This window comes from Centroberyx affinis, unplaced genomic scaffold, assembly GCF_046629955.1.
Source record: "Centroberyx affinis isolate AG114_WGS23_722 - 3 ecotype Tasmania unplaced genomic scaffold, CSIRO-AGI_Caff_v1 ptg000007l_1, whole genome shotgun sequence".
NCBI classification, from domain to species: domain Eukaryota; kingdom Metazoa; phylum Chordata; class Actinopteri; order Beryciformes; family Berycidae; genus Centroberyx; species Centroberyx affinis.
This window is the reverse complement of record NW_027278723.1, coordinates 6,942-27,384: the sequence shown is the minus strand read 5'-3', so window position 1 is coordinate 27,384 and position 20,443 is coordinate 6,942. Positions and strand designations below refer to the sequence as shown.

General features: G+C 41.2%; 2 protein-coding genes across 2 annotated transcripts; one reads left to right on the top strand and one right to left on the bottom strand.

Moving 5' to 3' along the window:
• Positions 1 to 3,607: 3,607 nt before the first annotated feature.
• lingo3a (leucine rich repeat and Ig domain containing 3a) lies at positions 3,608 to 5,440 on the top strand. The gene has a single exon (XM_071518833.1). The coding sequence runs from the start codon at positions 3,608 to 3,610 to the stop codon at positions 5,438 to 5,440; it is 1,833 nt and encodes a 610-aa protein (XP_071374934.1).
• A 6,818-nt stretch (positions 5,441 to 12,258) lies between these two features.
• LOC139643764 (nuclear factor interleukin-3-regulated protein-like) lies at positions 12,259 to 19,083 on the bottom strand. Its single transcript, XM_071519067.1, has 3 exons — positions 18,802 to 19,083; positions 13,820 to 13,922; positions 12,259 to 13,694 (listed from the first exon to the last, which is right to left on the bottom strand). Exon 3 carries the CDS (start codon positions 13,656 to 13,658, stop codon positions 12,891 to 12,893), a length of 768 nt encoding a protein of 255 aa, XP_071375168.1. The 5' UTR covers positions 13,659 to 13,694; positions 13,820 to 13,922; positions 18,802 to 19,083; the 3' UTR covers positions 12,259 to 12,890.
• Positions 19,084 to 20,443: the final 1,360 nt, after the last annotated feature.

Here is a 20,443-nt window from a genome sequence, read left to right as displayed (position 1 = left end):
TAAGGTTGAATGAAAGTAAAGGTGAATTTAATTATATATATATATATATATATATATATATAGTGTGAGGAACATACAAAAATAACTCAATTTCAAAAAGGGCAAATGGAATATGAGGACAGGGGGAAAGTGGTTATCAGTTAATCTTCTCTCAATGTCAGGAGAAACACACACACGCACGCACGCACACACACACACCCCACCTCAAACCCCTCTGCTCTACCCTCTGACACAGAAGCCAAAGGTCAGCAGAGAAGAACACTTTTCCAGCCCAGTGCTTGGTTGATGCTTGGCACTACCAGAACAGCTGCGTAATGAAAGCATTGTGACACTGATGGTTATATTTTACTGCAGCTTACTGCCAGGCAGCAGTAACCTCTTGGACAGCTCTGTTTGGAGCCACTGGTGCCTCCAGTGAATTCAGTAACAGAAGTCGTCCATGCTGTAGACACTTCTCTCTGCTATGCACCTGCTGTTGACCTGTTGTGCACTGCATGCCTGTCTTTCTGGGGCCTTGGGGCTTATTAGTGAGTGACTGCTACCAGATATGGGATAGAGAGCTGGCCATGTGACTGACAGAGAAATTGGAGATACTTTTAAATGTGGGGAGGGGCTTCAGTGGTGGGGGTCACACAAATAAGTATTTGGTTAGTCAGCTGAAATACTGCTGTTTCAGTAACCGCCCACCTGTTATTTAAGGAAAACAATCTTGAACTTGTGAAGAAGCAGGTGAGTTCCTAGTATGTTTTTTCTAAGCCAGGCTACATGGTGGCAACATGCTTCTAAGTCATGCTGATGCAAGAAAAGGTCAGAGCGGCTAGAAGCTTAACAGCCTGCATGTCAAGGTGGATGGTTTAAGTCCTTGAAACCAAGCAGACAGTGCTGTGATTCAAACTGGAATTCTCGAATGACATGGCTTCACTTACGCTCCTGTTCTATTCTTTAGTGACCCGATCCATGATTTTTATTAGTATATCAATTACAGTATGGGTATAGATTGTAAATATGGATTCCTGAGGGGTAGGACTTGCTGATAGTAATTAATTTCTTTAGAACTTTCAGATGTCACTGCAATTTTGTGCCACTGTTTACAAACCTCACAGAGGTAAACAGATCATTTACAGTTTCAAATCATCTGGAAATGGTATGCTTCGCTGTCACACACCATTAGTTCTTATGTCATGAGATCAGCCAGTCTTACATACCGGCTGTGAGCATCTTGGCAAATAATGTAATAAAATCAAATCACCAATAATAGTACACTAAAACAACAATGTAACATTGCTGTTAACATACATTTCGCAAGGCCTACTATAATGCTACATCCTCAACAAAGGGTTAAACCCACTTAGAACAAAGAAGTCCACAAACATTATGGAAAACTACCATCAGGAATCAGCAAACTTGAAGCCAATCATCTACTAGCCTGTAAAATGTTTCCACAAGCAATATGAATTGTTGAGAAATGTGAAATGGAAAAAGCAATCTTCCAGTGCAACTACACTGCAAAAGCCGCAGCAGGAGCAGGAACTTACAGGCCATCAGCTGGCCTATAAAGGTTTCTACCACAGGCATTTCAGACATGCGCATTTCAAAAAGGACCTATGAAAATACTAAGTCTCTTGGCGACATCAGCAGATGTAGATGCTTACATAACAAATGTTTTCAATGCAAGGAAATGAGCATGTAAAGCAGCCTGCAGTGGGCCTGTGTCAGGGAACATACTCCAATTCTGGAATGAGCCTTTAATCAATACTGGAATCAGCCTTTAATCACTCTATGCTAAAGCCTTGGTAATTACCTCAAAATGAAAACATGTAACTTTCAGTTATTTTTAAAAATCATTTTTAACTGTATTCTGTTCATTTTAAGCCTGTCTGCCTCATCCTAATGGATAAGCCAGTTCTGGTTGAATTTTCAGGCAGTCAAATTTATTCAGTGGCAGGTTGACTAATGGGAATGTTCATTCCTGGGCCAGAAGGGATTGTAAATCAGAGCATGTGTATAAGTGAGGGACATGAAAGGATTTATTAAGTCATCTGTAGCAGGAGCAGGTGGGACTTTAAAACCCTTTGACACACTGATTCCCTCCAACTGCCACTTTGCTCCTTTCTGATGACTTCCTATAGTTTTGGTGGTGGTGATTCTGTGCATGTCTGTGCCTGTCTGTACGTATTTTCTGTATGTATGTGAAAAGACAGTAACAAAGTTTATATTGTATTTTTTTCTTTTTTCTCCTCCAACTTTCTCAGACATTAGTACCCAGTGGCAACAGCCTACCCCTTTTTCACTAGCTTTCTCTTTTACATGCATTATTCTTTTACAATACATTAGACTTGGTTTTATGGATGTTTTTATTCTCTCTTTGGGAACCAATGGTTAGTGCCTAGAGAGGGAAACATTTTGTGGTAATTTGTGTGTCTGTGTGTATCTTTCCAATGTGTTAGTGAGCATACAGTATGTGTCTTTGAGTACATTTATGTCTGCACATTTTTGTTTTAGTGACACAAACAACACAGGCTGGGGACCTCCAACCCATGTGGGTTTTTTAATATGTTTTAACGCTCTGACAGCCTCACCATTCAATTATTGTGATGTTATGGGACATGTTTTACTGAGTTGCTTTCCATCTCACTAGTTGCTGTTTCATGATGGCTTTCTAAAGGGATTACTACTCTAATGCAAACATCCAGCGACACAGAGAGAGAGGGTGAAAGAGAGAGGGACGGAGAGAAAGTGTGCATGTGTGTGTCATATGAAACCCATAGGCAGGTCAGGCTATGCAAGCTTCATGCCTCAGAGACTTATGCAGATGATGTGATGGATGGAGTTATTGTGTTACACTGAGTTGTAGCCTTGTGCTATGGTGAGTGACCTTGCTGGGGATCTATACAAAGTCAGCTGTCGCCTGTGTATTCAAAGATACTGGTGGCTGGATATACTAAACTGTATGTCTGATGATTGGATAGTTTTGATGTTTTGTTCAGTTCAGTTACATGCAAATATTTTATTCTACTGAATGGTCATTAAAGACTTTTGAGAGTCTGTGGTTGGCTGTTTTCCTTTCTCATACATTATAAGATCTCTCACATGACTTCTAATTACATTTGGCCTCAATAGATGTTCAATTTTCATTTCATTTACATTACATAAAAGCGAGCAAAACATCTACCAGATTAAGATTTGAGGGATAGGTATTTTGGATTTTTTGTGTACTGGTATAAGAGTTTAAAACCTGACTGCTAGGCAGAGTTGTCCATTGTAAACCAAGACGTTTCAACTGAATACAGACCTAGTCCTTTGAGGATTATCTTGGAGCCCTAGCTTTAATTTCACCGCTGTGCCAGGTTAATTAGAGTCTGTAATTGTAATTCCACTCATTTAGAGTGTTTGATCGCTGCTGTTGAAGGGGAATTGAGTTGAATTAATTTGTCTCACTCTGTTTCCCCGTCTCTCTCTGTCTCTCCCTCTCATTCTTTCTGCCCCCCTATCCATGCCTCCCCCTTTCCTTTATTTTTGCCCGTTCTCTCCCTCTCTCTCTTTTCTCAGGTCTCTGGCCCAGTGATTCAACCCCAGACAGGAGTAGGAGGTGGTAGAGAGGGGGGCCATGGCGATGTGCCTGGGCCAAGACGTGGGCTGGCTCCTGCCTGGACTATTTTTGCTACTGATGATCATGGTGTCATCCACCCAGAGTCAGGGATGTCCCCAGCGTTGTGAGTGCGTGACCAAGCTCAAGTCTGTGGCCTGTCGTGGCAAACGCCTGTCTGCACTACCAGATGGCATCCCCTTGGACACCAAGGTCCTGGACCTAAGTGTGAATAAACTTCGCTGGGTAGAGCATGGTGACCTGCTTCCATATCCACGTCTTGAGGAGCTGGACCTGAGCGAGAACACGATCAGTGTCCTGGAACCTAATGCTTTTTCCAGTCTCCAGAACCTGCGCTCACTGTCACTGAGGGGTAACCAATTGAAACTGGTCCCCATGGGGGCTTTCTCACGCCTCTCCAACCTGACCTCATTGGACCTCAGTGGGAATAAAATTGTTATTCTCCTGGACTTTACTTTCCAAGACCTAAGAAGCCTGAGGAACCTGGAAGTAGGAGACAACGATCTGGTTTATATCTCCAACAAAGCCTTTCTGGGTTTAGTGGGGCTGAAGGAGCTGACCATTGAGAGGTGCAACCTGACCTCTATCTCCAGCCAGTCTCTGTCTTATCTCCGTAGCCTGGTGACTCTGCGGCTCCGCTACCTCAGTATCTCTTCCTTAGAGGACCAGAACTTCCGCAAGCTGGGAGGCCTGAGGGGCCTAGAGATCGATCACTGGCCCTTTTTGGAGCACATCTCCCCTCACAGTCTGCAAGGTCTCAACCTGTCTTGGCTGTCCATCACTCACACCAACATCACCTCTGTGCCCACCTCTGCCCTGCGCAGTCTGGCCCACCTGACCAGTCTCAACCTCTCCTACAACCCTATCTCTGTCCTAGAGTCCTGGGCACTTCGAGACCTGGTCCGGCTGAAGGAGCTGCATCTGGTCAACACCAACCTGGTGATGGTGCAGCCATATGCGCTGGGCGGTCTAAGGCAAATCCACCTTCTTAACCTCTCCACTAACAGCCTGGTGACCCTGGAAGAGGGGGCTTTTCAGTCTGTCAACACCTTGGAGACCCTACGTTTGGATGGGAACCCTCTCGCCTGTGACTGCCGGTTGCTCTGGATCCTCCAGCGCAGGAAGACGCTCAACTTCGATGGAGCCTCCCCGGTGTGCATGACACCTGTCGAGGTGCAGGGCAGAGCCCTTAGCGCTTTCTCTGACTCAGCCCTCTTTGACCACTTTACTTGCCAGAAGCCCAAGATCCGAAACAGGAAATTGCAGCAGATATCAGCCCGTGAGGGGCAGGTAGTGTCATTCATTTGCAAAGCAGAAGGTGAGCCAACACCAGTGATATTCTGGATCTCTCCACAGCGCCGCCGGATCACCACTAAGAGCAGTGGCCGCCTCACTGTATTACCAGAAGGCACACTAGAGATTCGGTATGCCCAGGTAACAGATAGTGGAACCTACATCTGCATTGCCAGCAATGCTGGTGGAAATGACACTTACTTTGCCACACTTACAGTTAGTGGGCTGCCACTAGATGCAGCCCTCATGGCCAACCGTACCTACTATGCTGGGGACCTTAATGACACAAATCTGAATGATACCAGGGTTTTCTTGAAGTTTACTCTGGACCTAAAGACCATACTCATATCCACAGCAATGGGCTGCATCATGTTCCTGGGGGTTGTCCTTTTCTGTTTCATTCTGCTATTTGTGTGGAGTCGAGGGAGAGGACAGCATAAGAACAATTTCTCAGTGGAATACTCCTTCAGAAAGGTGGATGGACCCGCAGCCAGCGGAGGACAGGGAGGGGCACGCAAGTTCAACATGAAAATGATTTGATTATTGGGGATTGTTTTCCTTGTTAGTATTCTTCCCCCATACTGTTTACAAGCAGTCTCAAGCTGGGACATAAAGACAATGGGATGGACCTAAATTAAATTTATTTCTGGGACATTTTACTGAGACCTGGTTTTGTTATCAAAGATCTACTGTCTGTATCAACAAAAGGCAGTCTGTATGGATTTGATATGTACAAAATATTTCTCTATTTCGATTGCTCTGTGTCGTGTTTCACATTATTGCACAGAGAAAATCTGGATTATAGTCAGAGATGTCTCAAATCTTGAATAGACTGTTACAAGACCAAGCAACATAAGCACTCACACCCCCCAGTCTCTAACCTCTGCACAGCTCTTGCAGACTCTATCTGCTGACTCCATCCTCCTACGCTAAGAAGATGGAGTCAGCAGATAGAGTCTGTACGAGAAACTCTATCCCCTTCATCTTTAAAAGACTTAACTTCTCTGCTCCATCTGAGGTGATTCAAGCACTCTATCTCCAAACTCATGAGTACATAACAGGGTGGTGCTCATTGAATGCCAAGGACTTGCCAATACTTATTTGAATAGTTACAGCTATTTACTGCATATTTTGACTCATCCCACGGTTAGGATTCTAGAGAACTATTAGGTGGTTATTTGATATGAACGGAGGCTCTGCTTGAACCCCTTTTTGCTGGTTAGACACCTAGAGACTACACTCTGCAGCAGTAGGCAGTCAGTCTCTGCACAACACTGCCAGGTTGACCATAAAGCACCAAATAATGATTCCCAAAGCAAAGGCCTGTGAGGGAGATATTACTTCTCATTGAGCACCATTGAAACATACATACAAAAATAATGGGATTTTACAGATCAAGTTAAAATGATAGGATCCAATGCACATGTGTGGTAACATACATTACATGCAGGTGCATGTGAAGATGCACACTTGCCAGTAGATTTTCCATTCTAGTTTTTTCAGTAAACACTATACAAGACTCTTGCCCTCTTGATCTGAAAATGTATGATAAAGATTAACATATGTACAGAGTTGGCTTCTTACTTTGAGTAACTTCTAGTCTTTGTAAATTGAACATTTATTGGGATGCCTTCATCCCAAAAGTTTAAGAGTTCATGCTGTATAGGTAGGACATACATGAGATGTATTATATATTTTGTAATCCTTGACATTGAAATCCTTGTGGTTGTTTATAGTAACGTCGAGTGACCCATCAAATTCTACTGTTCTACTGTAAAGGTCTCTTTCACATCAGTGATATCCAGTGATAAACAGAACTTTTACTGTCTCACCCCATCATATCATGAGCTCTCCCAACAAATTATGAAGGTCGTTTATGTCCAGTTTCAGTTCACTTGCCTGTTTTGGGCTGTAAGTGACAGTGGGGAGGCTGGCTGACCAACGGGGGAAGAAGTTAAATGGGTTCTCATCAGGACCCCGATGTATTTGAGACATGCAGGGAAAAATGCAAATGTGACAGAGACCTTGACTACAGGGAACAAAGGTCACAATGAAACTGAGCCAGAGAGGAGAGTTGTGATGTCCTGGGAAGGATTCAATGCCCTAAACACAAAGGGCTGAATGCTGCCATAACTTGGAACAATAGATGCCTCTCGGGACAGCTTTGTAACTTTTTGTAAAAGTTCTTTAATTAGAATTAGATTGTGAGAAAGGGATATGAATAATTCAGCTGTAAAATCTTTAATTTGTGATCAAGAAATTATTCAGTATTTTCCCATGATATAGGATGTTTTGGGAGTTCCTCATACAGTGACAAAATTGTTTCTTCAGATATTAATAAAAGAGTCTTTAGCACATCAAAATGTTTAAAATGGTTTTGGTAGTGTAAAATGAATCAGCATTATCAAAATGTGTGACAACAAAATTTGGCACTTTTGGACCTTGCACTACATAAGACGTACTTTGCAATACTATACAACAACTGTACCACCAACCAACCAACAGAAACTAGGGGGATTAAAGCCAGTCCCCCCATAACTATAAAGGGACATAATTAGGAGGTGAGAAAAAACTCATACTATTCCATTTTCAAAGCATATCTATTGATTTGTGGGTTTTGCCTTGGGCTCCCCCACGATTGATTCAGATTCAGCTTTTGCACTGTTGGAACTAGCTTCCACTGGTTCTAACAGTGTTGCTCTCCTGCCCTCTGTTGGCTACAGATGGTACTGAATTACATTTTATTACCAGAGTAAAGTAGGACTTGACCTCCCTGACATTTAAAACTAATAGGCGATTTATTCCATTTCCCCAAAGGCAGTGGGAAGGGAAGGATTAGGTTTTGGATTAATCATTTCTGCTTATTAAAGGAGGGCTGACCTGGGTCCATTTGTATTTGAAAGTTAAAGTTAATTCGGTGTACTTTCCTGTGAGTGGCAACTTAAATGACACTATCTGAATTGTCCTGACGCAGCAAGCCCCACCCATCTACTACTCTATGCAGGTTAAAACAAACGGTGAGAATTGGAGAAAGAATGAGCCACCCCTATTACCTCATTTAGTGTTTGTGCTCACCTTCTCTGGATACTGCGACAAAATTTCTGAATCTGAATATGTAGGCCTAGTTTATGAACCCTCAATATGTTCATGAACTACTTTCACATCTGTTTAGCTTCCTTTCTGCATTTTAAAAGTGTAAACAATTGATGGGATTTTCATTGTCCTTTGCTGACTTCATCCTGTAAAATATAGAAACCATTGTGTTTGGAAAATGTTCTAGACTTGTTTTGTATTGTACTGTTTTATAAAATGAAGCACACTGTTTATAAAGCATGTAACATTAACTGCTGTGACTTTGTCTTCACTGTCCTCTGTGCCCTTCTTTCTAGCAAACATCTGTGCATTCAGTCTTTATGATGGCTGTCAGAAGCCGAGACTGCAAAAGCACCTGTTCCATCTGTGACTGTGAGGAGAAAATTTTATGTTGTTGTTGATTTTATTTTGACTATATCTTGTTGTAGATTATCTCTTCTCGCAGGGGTTTGTCCTGTATGAAGTTCAATTTTCATTTTAAAATCAATCAAATCATTTGGATGGATGGATGGATGTGCTATCCACATGACACTCCCAGACATGATTCACTGGAGACTGTTCATAGGAACTGTAACTGACATACAGGATAAATAAATACCGATGTACAGGTACTAGGTTTTTACTTAACCAGTTCTTGTCCTCACATTAGTTGATGTGGGCATTAAATATACTGTACGAGGAAGTAACCTGCATTGACTTTGATAATGCACAGCTTATTTGTTCACCCCTTCCAGATTTTATATTTTATAATCATAATTATAGCCTATATTTATCATACACGTACAGAGTTAAATAAATGCAGAGTTACAAAGATAAATAAAAATGAAAAACCATGCACACCTTGCTGTGTTGGTTGGCTCTACTAGACCCTGGCCATTTAACCATGTGCATATAATAAATTGGCTAGGCTTAGGGTTAGCCATAACCAGTGTAATTTATGAGCCTAAACTAAGCCCTGGTGTTATTTTAATGGTTAAGTGATTTTATACTGTACCATTCTGGTAAATGGTAAAGGTGAGACAAATAAAAACCACTTTCCCACAAGGGACAATGATGCACTTCAGAAACCTCTTAAAGAGGAAGTACAGATGAACAGAGGTGGTGAGCACCCAAAACCCTTTAGTTTATCAAAATGAGTTTCAGTTTTGTACGCTGAATTGATAGATGCATAAAATATTTTCTTTTGCTACAGGTGAAATGAAGAGCCCATGTATGGATTTATTAATTTATTTACAATAAATTATTGCTGCTATTTAGCACTTAGTTTAAGTGGCCTAAAAAATATTCAGAATTGGGCCAGATATCTGAATAAGTTTTGGATTGTATGGACATCTGAAGAATTTGGGGTGCTTAGTCTTGGATGGACTACATAGAGTCCTGAAAGCTGCTTTGATGTAGATGTCAACTCAGAGTAATGATTTTGAATTTGTTCTAATTGGAGCACCCCCTGCCTGACTTGAGTGGTTGTGCATCATGTTTGTTGCTCTCCTTAAACTGTTACTTTCCCCTGGTGAGTGGACCTGACACCAAGTTCTACCATTTGCATTTAAATTAGTAACAAGCCAATAGAAGCTTTGCTGAAACTGAGTGGAATATAATTTGGAGAAATGACCAAATCCCTCTTGACTAGACCTCACTGTGAGGGAAAGCTAGTTTGTCAGGCTATGACTAGACCTAAACTCAAAGTGATTAACCAGAACTCTCTGAGTTGGAGGTGATTGTGACTATCTCTGCAGAGGTGGTGTTAGGTGATAGGTGACCTTTGAAGAGGGATTAACATGTCATGTTTAACCAGAAAGGAAAAAAAATCTTTTTGGAGATTTTGGAGAGCAGGGGTGATCACATTTTCGCCAAGAAAGTTGCCTACCCCAACTTTAACTGTACTGGCTAACATTTGCCAAGTGTAGCTAGCTAGCTAGCTAGCTAACTAACTACTATAGGCTGATATTGAACGGCTAAACAAGCTACAGTATGTCTCTAGCACTGTTGCTGAATATTGACCAGAAAACACAACTGTCTTCAGAAATGTATGGAAGGATTGGGAAAGGGGAGACGAGGCGGCTTCTCACGGCAGACTTTTTCAAAGGGTTTTTTTTTTTTTATTATGTGTCTAATATAATTGTATGTATGCTTCCATTCTGTATGTAGTTTTTTTTATTTAAAAAAATCGAACGTAGGCTACCTTTAAGCAATATTACACGAGAGGGTGTGCTTTACCGTCATTATTGGCACGACAGTCGACAGTGATGCGGTCATTGGTAAGCATCACGGACCCTCTCGTGTAATCTTGCGATTATACAACAGTTACCATCAAAATAAAAGATATAATCAAAATGTATTCATATTGTGGGGCAATTCGCTCTCAAAATAAAAAAAACGTTTTGCTAGTGTTATCTCCGTTTCCCTGGAAATACATGGGGTCTGACTAATAACTGGAAAACAATCACGTCACGTCAGTAGACTGCTATGTAATGGAACCTAGTTTACTACTCCAGCGAGTAGGCCGACCCTTAGTAACGACCTAGCAACAGAGACGATTTCTAGTCCCTGTTGAGTCAGCCAGCCAACTTGAGCTAATGCTTTCGAGAGCGTGGGATTTCCCAAACTGAATAAATACCACACATATAAACACAAAACTGCCTTGCTAGCCCAATCTTGTTGTAACTAAGATATCTGCTGAAAAAAAAACATTTTTTTCATGGACAGATTTAGCTACTACGTCCGCGAACTTCACATGTATTTTTAAGCTAGTAGCGCCGTGTCACCGACTCACCGGCACAGCTGACGGTCTAATAACATTAAGGCTGAACAGAGTTGTATGATAATATATGGCGGAGTAATATTTAGTGATGAGCACGGCTAGGGGTGCTGTCATGCTGGGGCACGTTCAATCTTAATACGGTGTGCACCGTTCGTTTTGCTAAGGTTTCTGGGTTGAATGTCATGTTTCCTCGAAACGGTGTGCAACGGGCTTTGAGGTACGTTGTCTCTCGTTTGGTGGGTGTGTCAGAGGTGTTACCCAATCAGCAGCGACGTGTATATAAACCCCGCCGTATTAAAAAGGCAGTGCGCACAATGGATCCAACAAAAGTCCTTTACTAATGCGTCTGCTGCAGCTTGTTGTCTGCAACAACTGAACTAATTAGAAGACATGTTTGTATCTTTTGCTATTGTTTGTACCATTGTGGAGTGGCACTTTCATAAACTTTTCTACTCCACTCTACTCCTCTAAATATATAATGGTAAATATTACAATATCATATCACAACAACAGTGATCAGCAATAATGATAGGCCTCATAATAAAATAATTAGCTCATATAGATCCTAACGCAGTCTCGAAGGTAAGAAGTGGATTATCCTTCACCTGAAATGTTTGCCTTGTCATCCTGAAATGCAAATGAGGCAAATGTTGGATCACTATAATTAGGAAGCACAGTTTCCACAAACCCCCTTTACTCCACTTCTCTGCTATTCTGGATGGCAAGGGAAGTGACTGTAACATCGAGCGTATTTCGTAGTATTAAACACATATTTAAATAAACGTTTTGCTTCGCTTTGTCGGGGCTGAACGCGGGGCTGATTTGATCACGTTCTAAATGTCTAGTTGACCAATCAGATCGCTTGGTCGGAACTACCTGTTGTATAATTGACATTAACCAACGCACTCTTTACAACAGATTTAACTTCAGCCTACCTCCGGTCGGCCCAGTGCAAAACAACACACTCCAGCATCAGGACAGTACAGACCAGCAGGAGACCAGACCAGTCCCAGTCCAGCAGCAGAACATAAATACTGTAAGTGTTGTGGTTTCTGGGATTTGTGATGTTCAGCATTTATATGACCATAGGCAGCATGGTCAGCCACCAGCCCGGTACAATGCTCTATGCTGTGGCAGGTTAGGGTTATTTTAGTTCCAAATTAGCAAACAAATATACCCATAAATGAGTATCACAAATGAATACCATTAGTGTATACCATTCCCTCTCTGGGTGGACTCAATTTTAAAAAGACTTGGGACCCACCTCGATCCCTGCTGTTGAGTAGGCTTCTTGAAGTAGTCGGCTTTGAATTCAGTGAAAATTAAACTGAATAATATCAGTGAAAAATGTCACACTTTGATGAGAATTTGACATTTTTTTTTTTTCTCACCAGTCTCATGCCTAAATGATATCCCTCTGGTCCAAAAGTGAATCAACAACAAACATGAAGCAATTAAACAAGTATCAAAAACCTGAAATTTGACATAACAGTTCTGTCCCCCACAGTTCTGTCCATCATACCTCCAGTATGATGTGGTCAACACAAGTAGGTGTGCTGAGGGGAAATCACCGACTTGGTCCCCTTATTATAGCCTACTATCTTATTCATAAACCACAGCTGAACACCTACTCAACACCTACTCTACACCTACTCTGAAAGAGAATGTACATGCAATAAGTGATGAAGTAGCTTTAACGTTAAAATACCAGCAGTATTCTTTGATTATAAAGTTAGGGGATTTTGTCGGGGTTACTGTACAGTTAGTCAGCCTCTCAGACAACCTGTCAGTCTGTCAATGTGTCAACTTTTGAGGAGAGTTCCCATGGGCCTTGAAAATGAATAGATGGTGTTGAAAGCACTTGATTTTTTTTTTATTAAAATGTAGCACATATCCAGATTCCTTGGGACTAACACTTTACATCCTGAGGAAAACCCTATGATGGATATTTGCGTTAACAGTAGTTTTAAAATGAATGATTTCACCATGGTTTCTTGACTTGACAAGATGATAAGTAAAAATTTTGAGTCCTTGAATTTCACCAAACCAGGCCTTGACAGTCATTGAAAAGTCCTTGAATTTGATGTCCATGTGAGTGCGGGAACCCTGTTAGAACCTAATTTCTATAATCGACAGTCAGTCAGACATATTTTGACTTGGCGGAGAAGAGCTTCTACCTCCTCTAGAGCCGACCTTGTGAGACAGAGCGGCACGGGACCGGGACAAGGGGCCCGGGACCTGCTGCTCCTGCTCCTCGTCTGAGGCGCCTCTCTGAGGAATGGGCCTGAGCAGGGGGGCTCCAGGCCAGGAGGACCGGCTGGGCAGGAGGTTTGGAGGAAGGAGAATGGGAGAGAGGAGGCCAGAGCCAGTACTACCAGGCGTGTTTACGTATGAATAGCCTCTCATGGTATGGAGGGCATATGCAGGGATGAAGGCAGGGTGAGGATGACCAGGCTGGACTGTGGGCTGCTGACGGTGGCTCGGCAGAAGAGAAGGGTCTCTGTCACCCCAGTAGAAGTCCCTCTGCAGGGGGTGGGTGCCGATGGGCTGGGTGCTGTTGCGGGCGTGGAGTTGGAGGTGGTTACTCTGGTGGGTGGTGTGGGCTGCAGGGTGGACCAGGCCAAAGTGGAGCTTGATAGCCAGTAGTTCAGCACTAAGCCTGGCGTTTTCTTCTTTCAGGGCCACAAAATGCGACTCCAGCACGTAGTCGCTCATCCTCCTCTTCTCCCGTGAGCGTTTGGCTGCCTCGTTGTTCTTGCGACGTTTCTCCCAGTAGATGGCGTCCTTCTTCTCCTCAGGCATGAACTCTCTTTTGCGGCGGAGTCCATGCAGCATCAGCCTCTTCTCCACATGCTCGAGATCGCTGTCTTGACTTCTACGAAGGGGTAGCGACAGCGACTCCATGATGGATGAAACAGATGGGTAACAACCAACAGAGACCTGAAGTCAACAGGAGACGAGGAGAGGAGAATGTGGTTATTTTTATTGGTCTGGAGGCTGAGTGATACAGGTGCTGCTGCCTTTTTTTGATGGTAGCCTTTTATCTGTTTTAGCCTACTTCTTACCTTGTCTTGCGCAGTGAGGGTTGGAATCTGTGAGGCTGTTGCTGAGAATTTCTTTTACTTATCTTACGACGCTCTCAGGTGCTTGAGTTTTCAGCTGTCACGTCTGGAAAAACATGAAATATTAGTTACTTTCCATTTCCAATTGTTGATACCTTCTATAAGAGCAGTACTATTACAACAATTTATTTAGGGCTGTGCAAAAAAATCGATACAGCTGAGTATTGCAATATTTTTTCCATGATACTGTATAGATTTTCCAGCCCCTCGTATCGATACATAACATTTTTTTTTCATGTTTTAAATGGATTTAAAATGTCCTTAAATTTCCCTCAAATCCCTTTGAATTAAATAGTTTTGACTCAATTTGTCCGCTGAGTTATCAATATAATGTGATGTACATATTAGACTACCCAGGTGGTACACAGCAAGTTGTATTTTCAGCTCTATTTTTAAATTTTCAGTAAATTATGTAGAGTATTGCAATGTATCGCAATATGTATCGTATCGCAATGCATCATGATACGTATTGTATCGTGAGGTCCTTGCCAATACCCAGCCTTAAATTTATTGGTGTTGAATTGTGTTGACCAGACAGTTATCGATAGATTATGGGAATGTTTATTCTATTTACCTTGATTAGTGCCTTGTTCTCCAGTAAATATACCCGCTTATGTGTTTGAAAATATTAGCCCTGCATGGCAACCTGTTCATCTGGCACAGTCTCCTGCCTGTCTAGCACAAACCCAGTTACTTGTTAGTCAGGCAGCTCATATTTACTGCTATTGATATATATTTTTTTCTTTGAAAAGCTACAGACGTCGGTCCATGCTGCTCTCTCACCTTGTTACCAATAAACTCCTCCACTCCTCTAGCCGCCCACCTGACCCAACCTCACTGCCCACCTGTCTAGACAGCATGGGTTAGTGGGATTGGACACGCATAGTAGGCCAAGAAGAAGGTGGGCTATAATATGTGTTAATACAAATGCTATTACGTGCAATTATTTACTATAATAGAGTTACATGCAGCAACAAACATACCACTGCAGCCTATTCCAAACAGGAGCTGTTTGGCTGATCTGCATCGGATTGTTTTTTGTCAGATCATGTGCTTTTCAAATGGCTTAAGAGCTCACTTTGGCATACACAATATAATAGATTACTCTGGCCAGGGGTGTTCTGTGCTGTCACTCATGCAACCTCTTTCTAAATTTGATACAGGAACTTCTCTGCCACTCTTCCCTTTTTCGCAGATATGAACTCATTCTCAGTGCAAGATATCTCAAAGTAAATGAAAAACGCATGGTAAAAATGAATAAATATACTGTGTCAATGTGCATTGAAAATTTGTATTTTTCACAGGATTACTTTGTTTTCTGTGACATTTTAGAGTAATAGAATATGAAATATGCTGTTGTATCCAGCATTCAGTTCTATGGAGTTGACAGGTGATTGATTGAATGTTTCACCATCAACATGGACTCAGTTCAGATTTTAAAAAAAGAAACAATACTTTAAGTTGACGTAGAGAATGTTGCTTCTTTCTCTTTGATGGACCACTTCGCCCTGTGCACTATGCACTCACCACTTCCCCCTTCTTTTCCTCTCCTTCTCTTTTATCTACTCGCCTCACTTCATTCTTACACATCGTGAGGAAGAAGAAGGTCAGCAAGGGAGTGAGCGAGGGTTTGTCCATGTCACCGCATATGGAGCACAAGGCATAAACAAACAGGAAAATGCATTTGCTAACCAAACTGAGAAGAGTGCCGGCAGCTTCTGTTGAATTCTCTTTCATTGGGGTGGGTTGGTGGGTGGTTTGATGGGAAGCTGTGCAAGAAGGAAGAAAGCTATGTCGAAACCACAGCTAGTCCCCTGTATATCACACACACAAACACACAGTATCTCACACATACTCATCCATTCACGCCCCCCACCCCCTCTTTTTCCACACACACACACACACACACACACGCCCGCACACACACTATGCTTTCCTCACACCTTATTCTGCTCAACAACAGCACTGCACCTCCTGAGGCCACTTTGAATCAGACGTCACTCTTTATATTGGCAGTTGCATTTGACACTTCATAGATACGCCGCAAAATAAAGTGTGACTTCTTCATAAGATATTACCTCAAAAAATGAACATGCAGCATCCTCTTTAGTTGTAAGTTCTTATTTTTATAGATATGAAGACTGCAGCAGTTTTGAATGTATTTGCATGTTAGATTGGAATATTTTCTTTTGCAAAAACTTGAACACTTTGTTACAATGGGATTCACAAAAGGATTCATGATATTATAAATTTGGTATAGTAAATGCAGCTTTGAGGTGAATGATTTACGTTTCTGTGTCATCCACACTAGATCAACTTTTCTCAGTATGTTTGCTGAGTTTACAGTCACCCTTTGATGTGCCAGTCAGAGTGAGGCAGGAGCATCAAAATAAAGCTTAACTGAGAATACAAAAGAGAGCAGGCGTTGTTTGTGTGGTGGTGGTGGGTGCACCTATCTAGGGTATAAAAATATTCAAGCCTGTGCCCAGCGAGAGTCTCAAGGCTTTATATATGTGTGAGTGTGTGTACCCATGTGTATGCATGTGTGTGAAACAAAGACTATGCTGCTTGCGTTGTGTACACTGTGCTAGTGAACCCAAAAAAAGCAACAACAGGAAGAGAGGAAGACAATGAGACAGGGAGAGACAGAGAAAGAGAAAATAAAAAAAGAGAGGGTTCCTGAGTGAAATCTCTCTCGAGACCGACCCCGCTCACTACTCCAGTGCACATTTGCACCTGTTTCTTATTGACAAACTAATTATAGCCAACCTGCTTTTTAGTAAGGAACTCTCAAACTTCTTCTTTTGGTGCCTATCCGTTTTCTCATGCTGTACCATCTGTTGTTATGTTGCTCCATGCCAGTAATTGTAGAATCGTTCTCATCGCTACCTACTAGAAGTAAAATTGGTTGGCCTTTATTCTGTGGCTTTTCACCTCAATTTATATGTACATGTCTCTCGTAAACTGCCACTGTGTAAATTAGGGTGAATGAATACGCTCTTGGGGACCTGGGGAATAGAGACTTTGGCACAGTACTTGGCTTGACTTGTCCGTTAACGAACAAATGGCAAATGATGACCTCAGACATCAGGCCTCGACACCGTCCCTCCCTGCGCTGTGTTTGTATATTGTAATTGAAATGCTCCGTAAAAAATGTCACACTCAGTTTCATTGTTTTATGGCCGACTGTATGTGCAGGACCCGCATATTTATAGAGTCCACAAATTAAACTATAATCAAAGTATTTACAGCATCTTGAAAAATGTGTTCCAGAGAGGAGATAATGCAGCTCAGCCTTCGATTTTATGGTATAGTGAGGGATGGTGGACATTATCTTTTCCTTCTTAAGTCCTCTAATGCTGTCTTTTTTTTTGCTAATACAAAAATAGATGTAATGCTCTTTCACTGAGTTTCCCCTTTGATTTTTGCATAGTGAAATTAGATTAAAGAAACTCCCCGAAACTGTATAATCTTTGTAGTTACATAGTGAAGGAGGGTGATGATTTATACTTTCTTTGAAACCTCGGGAAGTGGTCTTAAAGCCATCCATAAATTAATTCATATTCCACACTGTTTGACACCCTACACCCTAAAATCCCTTTGAGATGTGTCGAAACCACTTGATATCAGCTTTTCTGGCAATGTGAGAATTAATGAAATTTCATTCAAAAAATATTGTCCCCTTACTAGCTACTCTTATCTTAAAGCAGCTATTTGATCAGCATAATATGAAATGTTGAACATACAGTATTTCTGCCCCTGATATAATTCAACCCAAGAAGGTTGATGATTTAGATTATACTATATAAAATCTACCTCACACATCTCTCTATCTTTTCACTCTTTGTGTTTCAGAGCAATGGGAGGATTTTTGTTAAGATTTTCTCAGAACTTATCTGTATTTACTTATTTCTTGAATCCCTGCATAGCTGAACTTTTAGAAGGGTTCTACTTTACAGTACGGTTTCATGTCTAATAATATACACTTTCATGTAACTATGAAAAAGGGTAAAGTTATACTAACTTTCATAGAGTGTAGAACAAGGACGGATTTTTGTTCATGACAAGTTAAAAACTTTTCAGACTTAAACTTTAGAAGAACAGTAGAACAGTTTGTAGCACATATGCTACTGCTGTAGCCAGCAGAATAATAAACACGAAAAGAAACACACAATTCCTCATACTGCATTTGCTGCAGATCAGAATCTTAGACTTCATACAGTACTATCACTGAAATGTACAGAGATTGATAAATATGAGATCCAAAAAATATGTTTCCCTTTGAAGGATTTAAATAACAGGAACGTTAGTGTTTAGGCCAAGAATGACGTGTCAAGTATGATTTCCTTTCGGATCGTTAAGGTAGTAGAATTTGGACAATCTGAGACAATCATGTGTCTAATTTGAAATATCTCAAAATAAAGGAACAGTAGAATCTGCAAATGATCGAGTTCACATTGGTAACATAGTATCTATAAATCCTGTTGAATATTTACTGTCAGGAGGCCTTTTTACGAATTAAACACACCGTGTACGACACTGATATTTACAACATCAGAAACATTTCCCCTTCCTCAAACAAATATTGCTGAATAACAAAGTAACATTTTGAGGTAGTGTATCCTGAATACATCATATACTAAAACAATATGAACAACTGAAATACTCAATGACTTGGCCAACATATCAAAAATAGTGACTCCAAGAGTTTGGTCTGATGGCCGTCAATTTCAGAACGTACATAAGCCTCACCATACAGATTTGTGCCATTGAGCTTTGCTCAGCATGAGATACAGGAGTGTATGGGTAAGACCAACTGTCCTTTGGCCATTAACACCTCAGTCATTTCCTCTACTTACTCCATTTAGCTTTTTACCGTTCTTTGTCTAACCACTTTTGTTGTGAAAAAAAGCACAGGGCCTTACCTTCAGCTGCCAAACTGTTGTGTGTGCAGCAAGTCCACCTTAGATGCCACTGAGGCGTCAACCACCTCATTCACAGAGAATAACCCAACACTAATCTACAACCCAGAGGCAATGAACTCTCCTTTGAGATTATATCACGCAATCAATGTACTTATAAGGAGAGGGAGAGGGGGGCTCATAATGTCCTGTTGCTCTCAGTCCTTCCTTCTCTCCTCGCCTCTCTTCCTCTCTCTTTCTCTCTCTCTCTCTCTCACTGTTGTTTTATCATCTTTGCCTCTCTGTCTGTCCGTCCACCTTCTCATGCAGATCCCCTGTGTTGTGAGGTCTTGTTACGTGCGAAGCCTTTTTCTCACTGTCCGCCCTTGATGTTGATGTGGTGGTGGTGGTGGCTTACCCACATGTGATTGTCTGTGCAGTGTTTTGTTGCGTTGTGCACTGTAAGCTGGATCACAATGTCTTCGGTAGTATCATAGTTCATAGCATCATGGCTTCATTTACACTTTATATTTTACATTTTAGGCATTTTAGCCGATGCTCCTATGCAGAAAACAACTTAAATGCAGCAGTAAGGAGTGCAAGAATTGAAGCCACAGGCAATGGATGCAACAAGAACTCCTGTGTCCTTTGAATATTTAAGCATAATGGAGAAGTGCATGAAAATGTTCAGCATGAGTGTTAAATAAATCTTTGGCACCTCAGTCACCCTCTGATTCACAGAAAAGGCGAAGTGCTCGTGACTTATCTGTGTAGATGTGTAAGTTGGGAGGGGAATACTTGTTTCTACCTTTAATGTATTCTTCTCCTCTCTTACTATGCCTTCTAGGAAAGCAGATTGCAAGGTTTCTTGTTCTTCAGACATAGATTTGTGATGGGAGTTTACATAATCACATGCTTTTTTTATAGATAATAATATCAGATATCACTATTGCTACACAACTAATTGTGAGATTTTTCTAGACATATGCTGCCTCTGTTTCATCTGCATGCTTGTGGCTTAACAAGAAACAAATGTAGAATTATAGTGGCAGTAAATGTTAGTAGTACCTACTAGGAGGAAGTGCATGGGCCGCACTACGTATGAGAGAGAAATGCAATCTACTTACAGTAGGCTCTAATATTAGGCCTTACAGCGCCAATGGACTAAGGCTGGGGAAACGATCACAGCAATCACAGCAAAATACTTTCCTGTGATTTTTTTTTTTTTACTTTCTGTGCATATAGTCCCACCATCTGGCACCAAAGTAGGCCGAAACAACCATAAGAAGTATTTGTTAAAACTGTTTGATCCGATTTGGTGGACTGACTCTTTATAGCACCTATTGCCAGCTATGTGAATGAGTGTTTCTCATAATTGTGTTTTTTTGTGTTAATGTTGGTTTTCAAATAAAGATGAGCCATGAATTCAGAAACATTATTAGACATAACACTCTACAACTTTGTTACCAAATACAACATTTTGTATAAAAATGTCTTACTTTAAGCTCAACATAAATGTTACATGAATAGACGAAGATAATCTTTGTTTTCCTTATTGATTGCCTATTAATTTTGAATTGATTGGGCTATGACAGATAACAGTTGGAGGTTTTTTCTAAAAAATATTTACATTCAAATCCTGTCATTTATTAGGGGTCCAAGTACG

Excerpts from the sequence above, each read along its gene's own strand:
- LOC139643764 (XM_071519067.1), bottom strand. The coding sequence starts at position 13,658 with ATGGAGTCGCTGTCGCTACCCCTTCGTAGAAGTCAAGACAGCGATCTC.
- lingo3a (XM_071518833.1), top strand. The coding sequence starts at position 3,608 with ATGGCGATGTGCCTGGGCCAAGACGTGGGCTGGCTCCTGCCTGGACTA.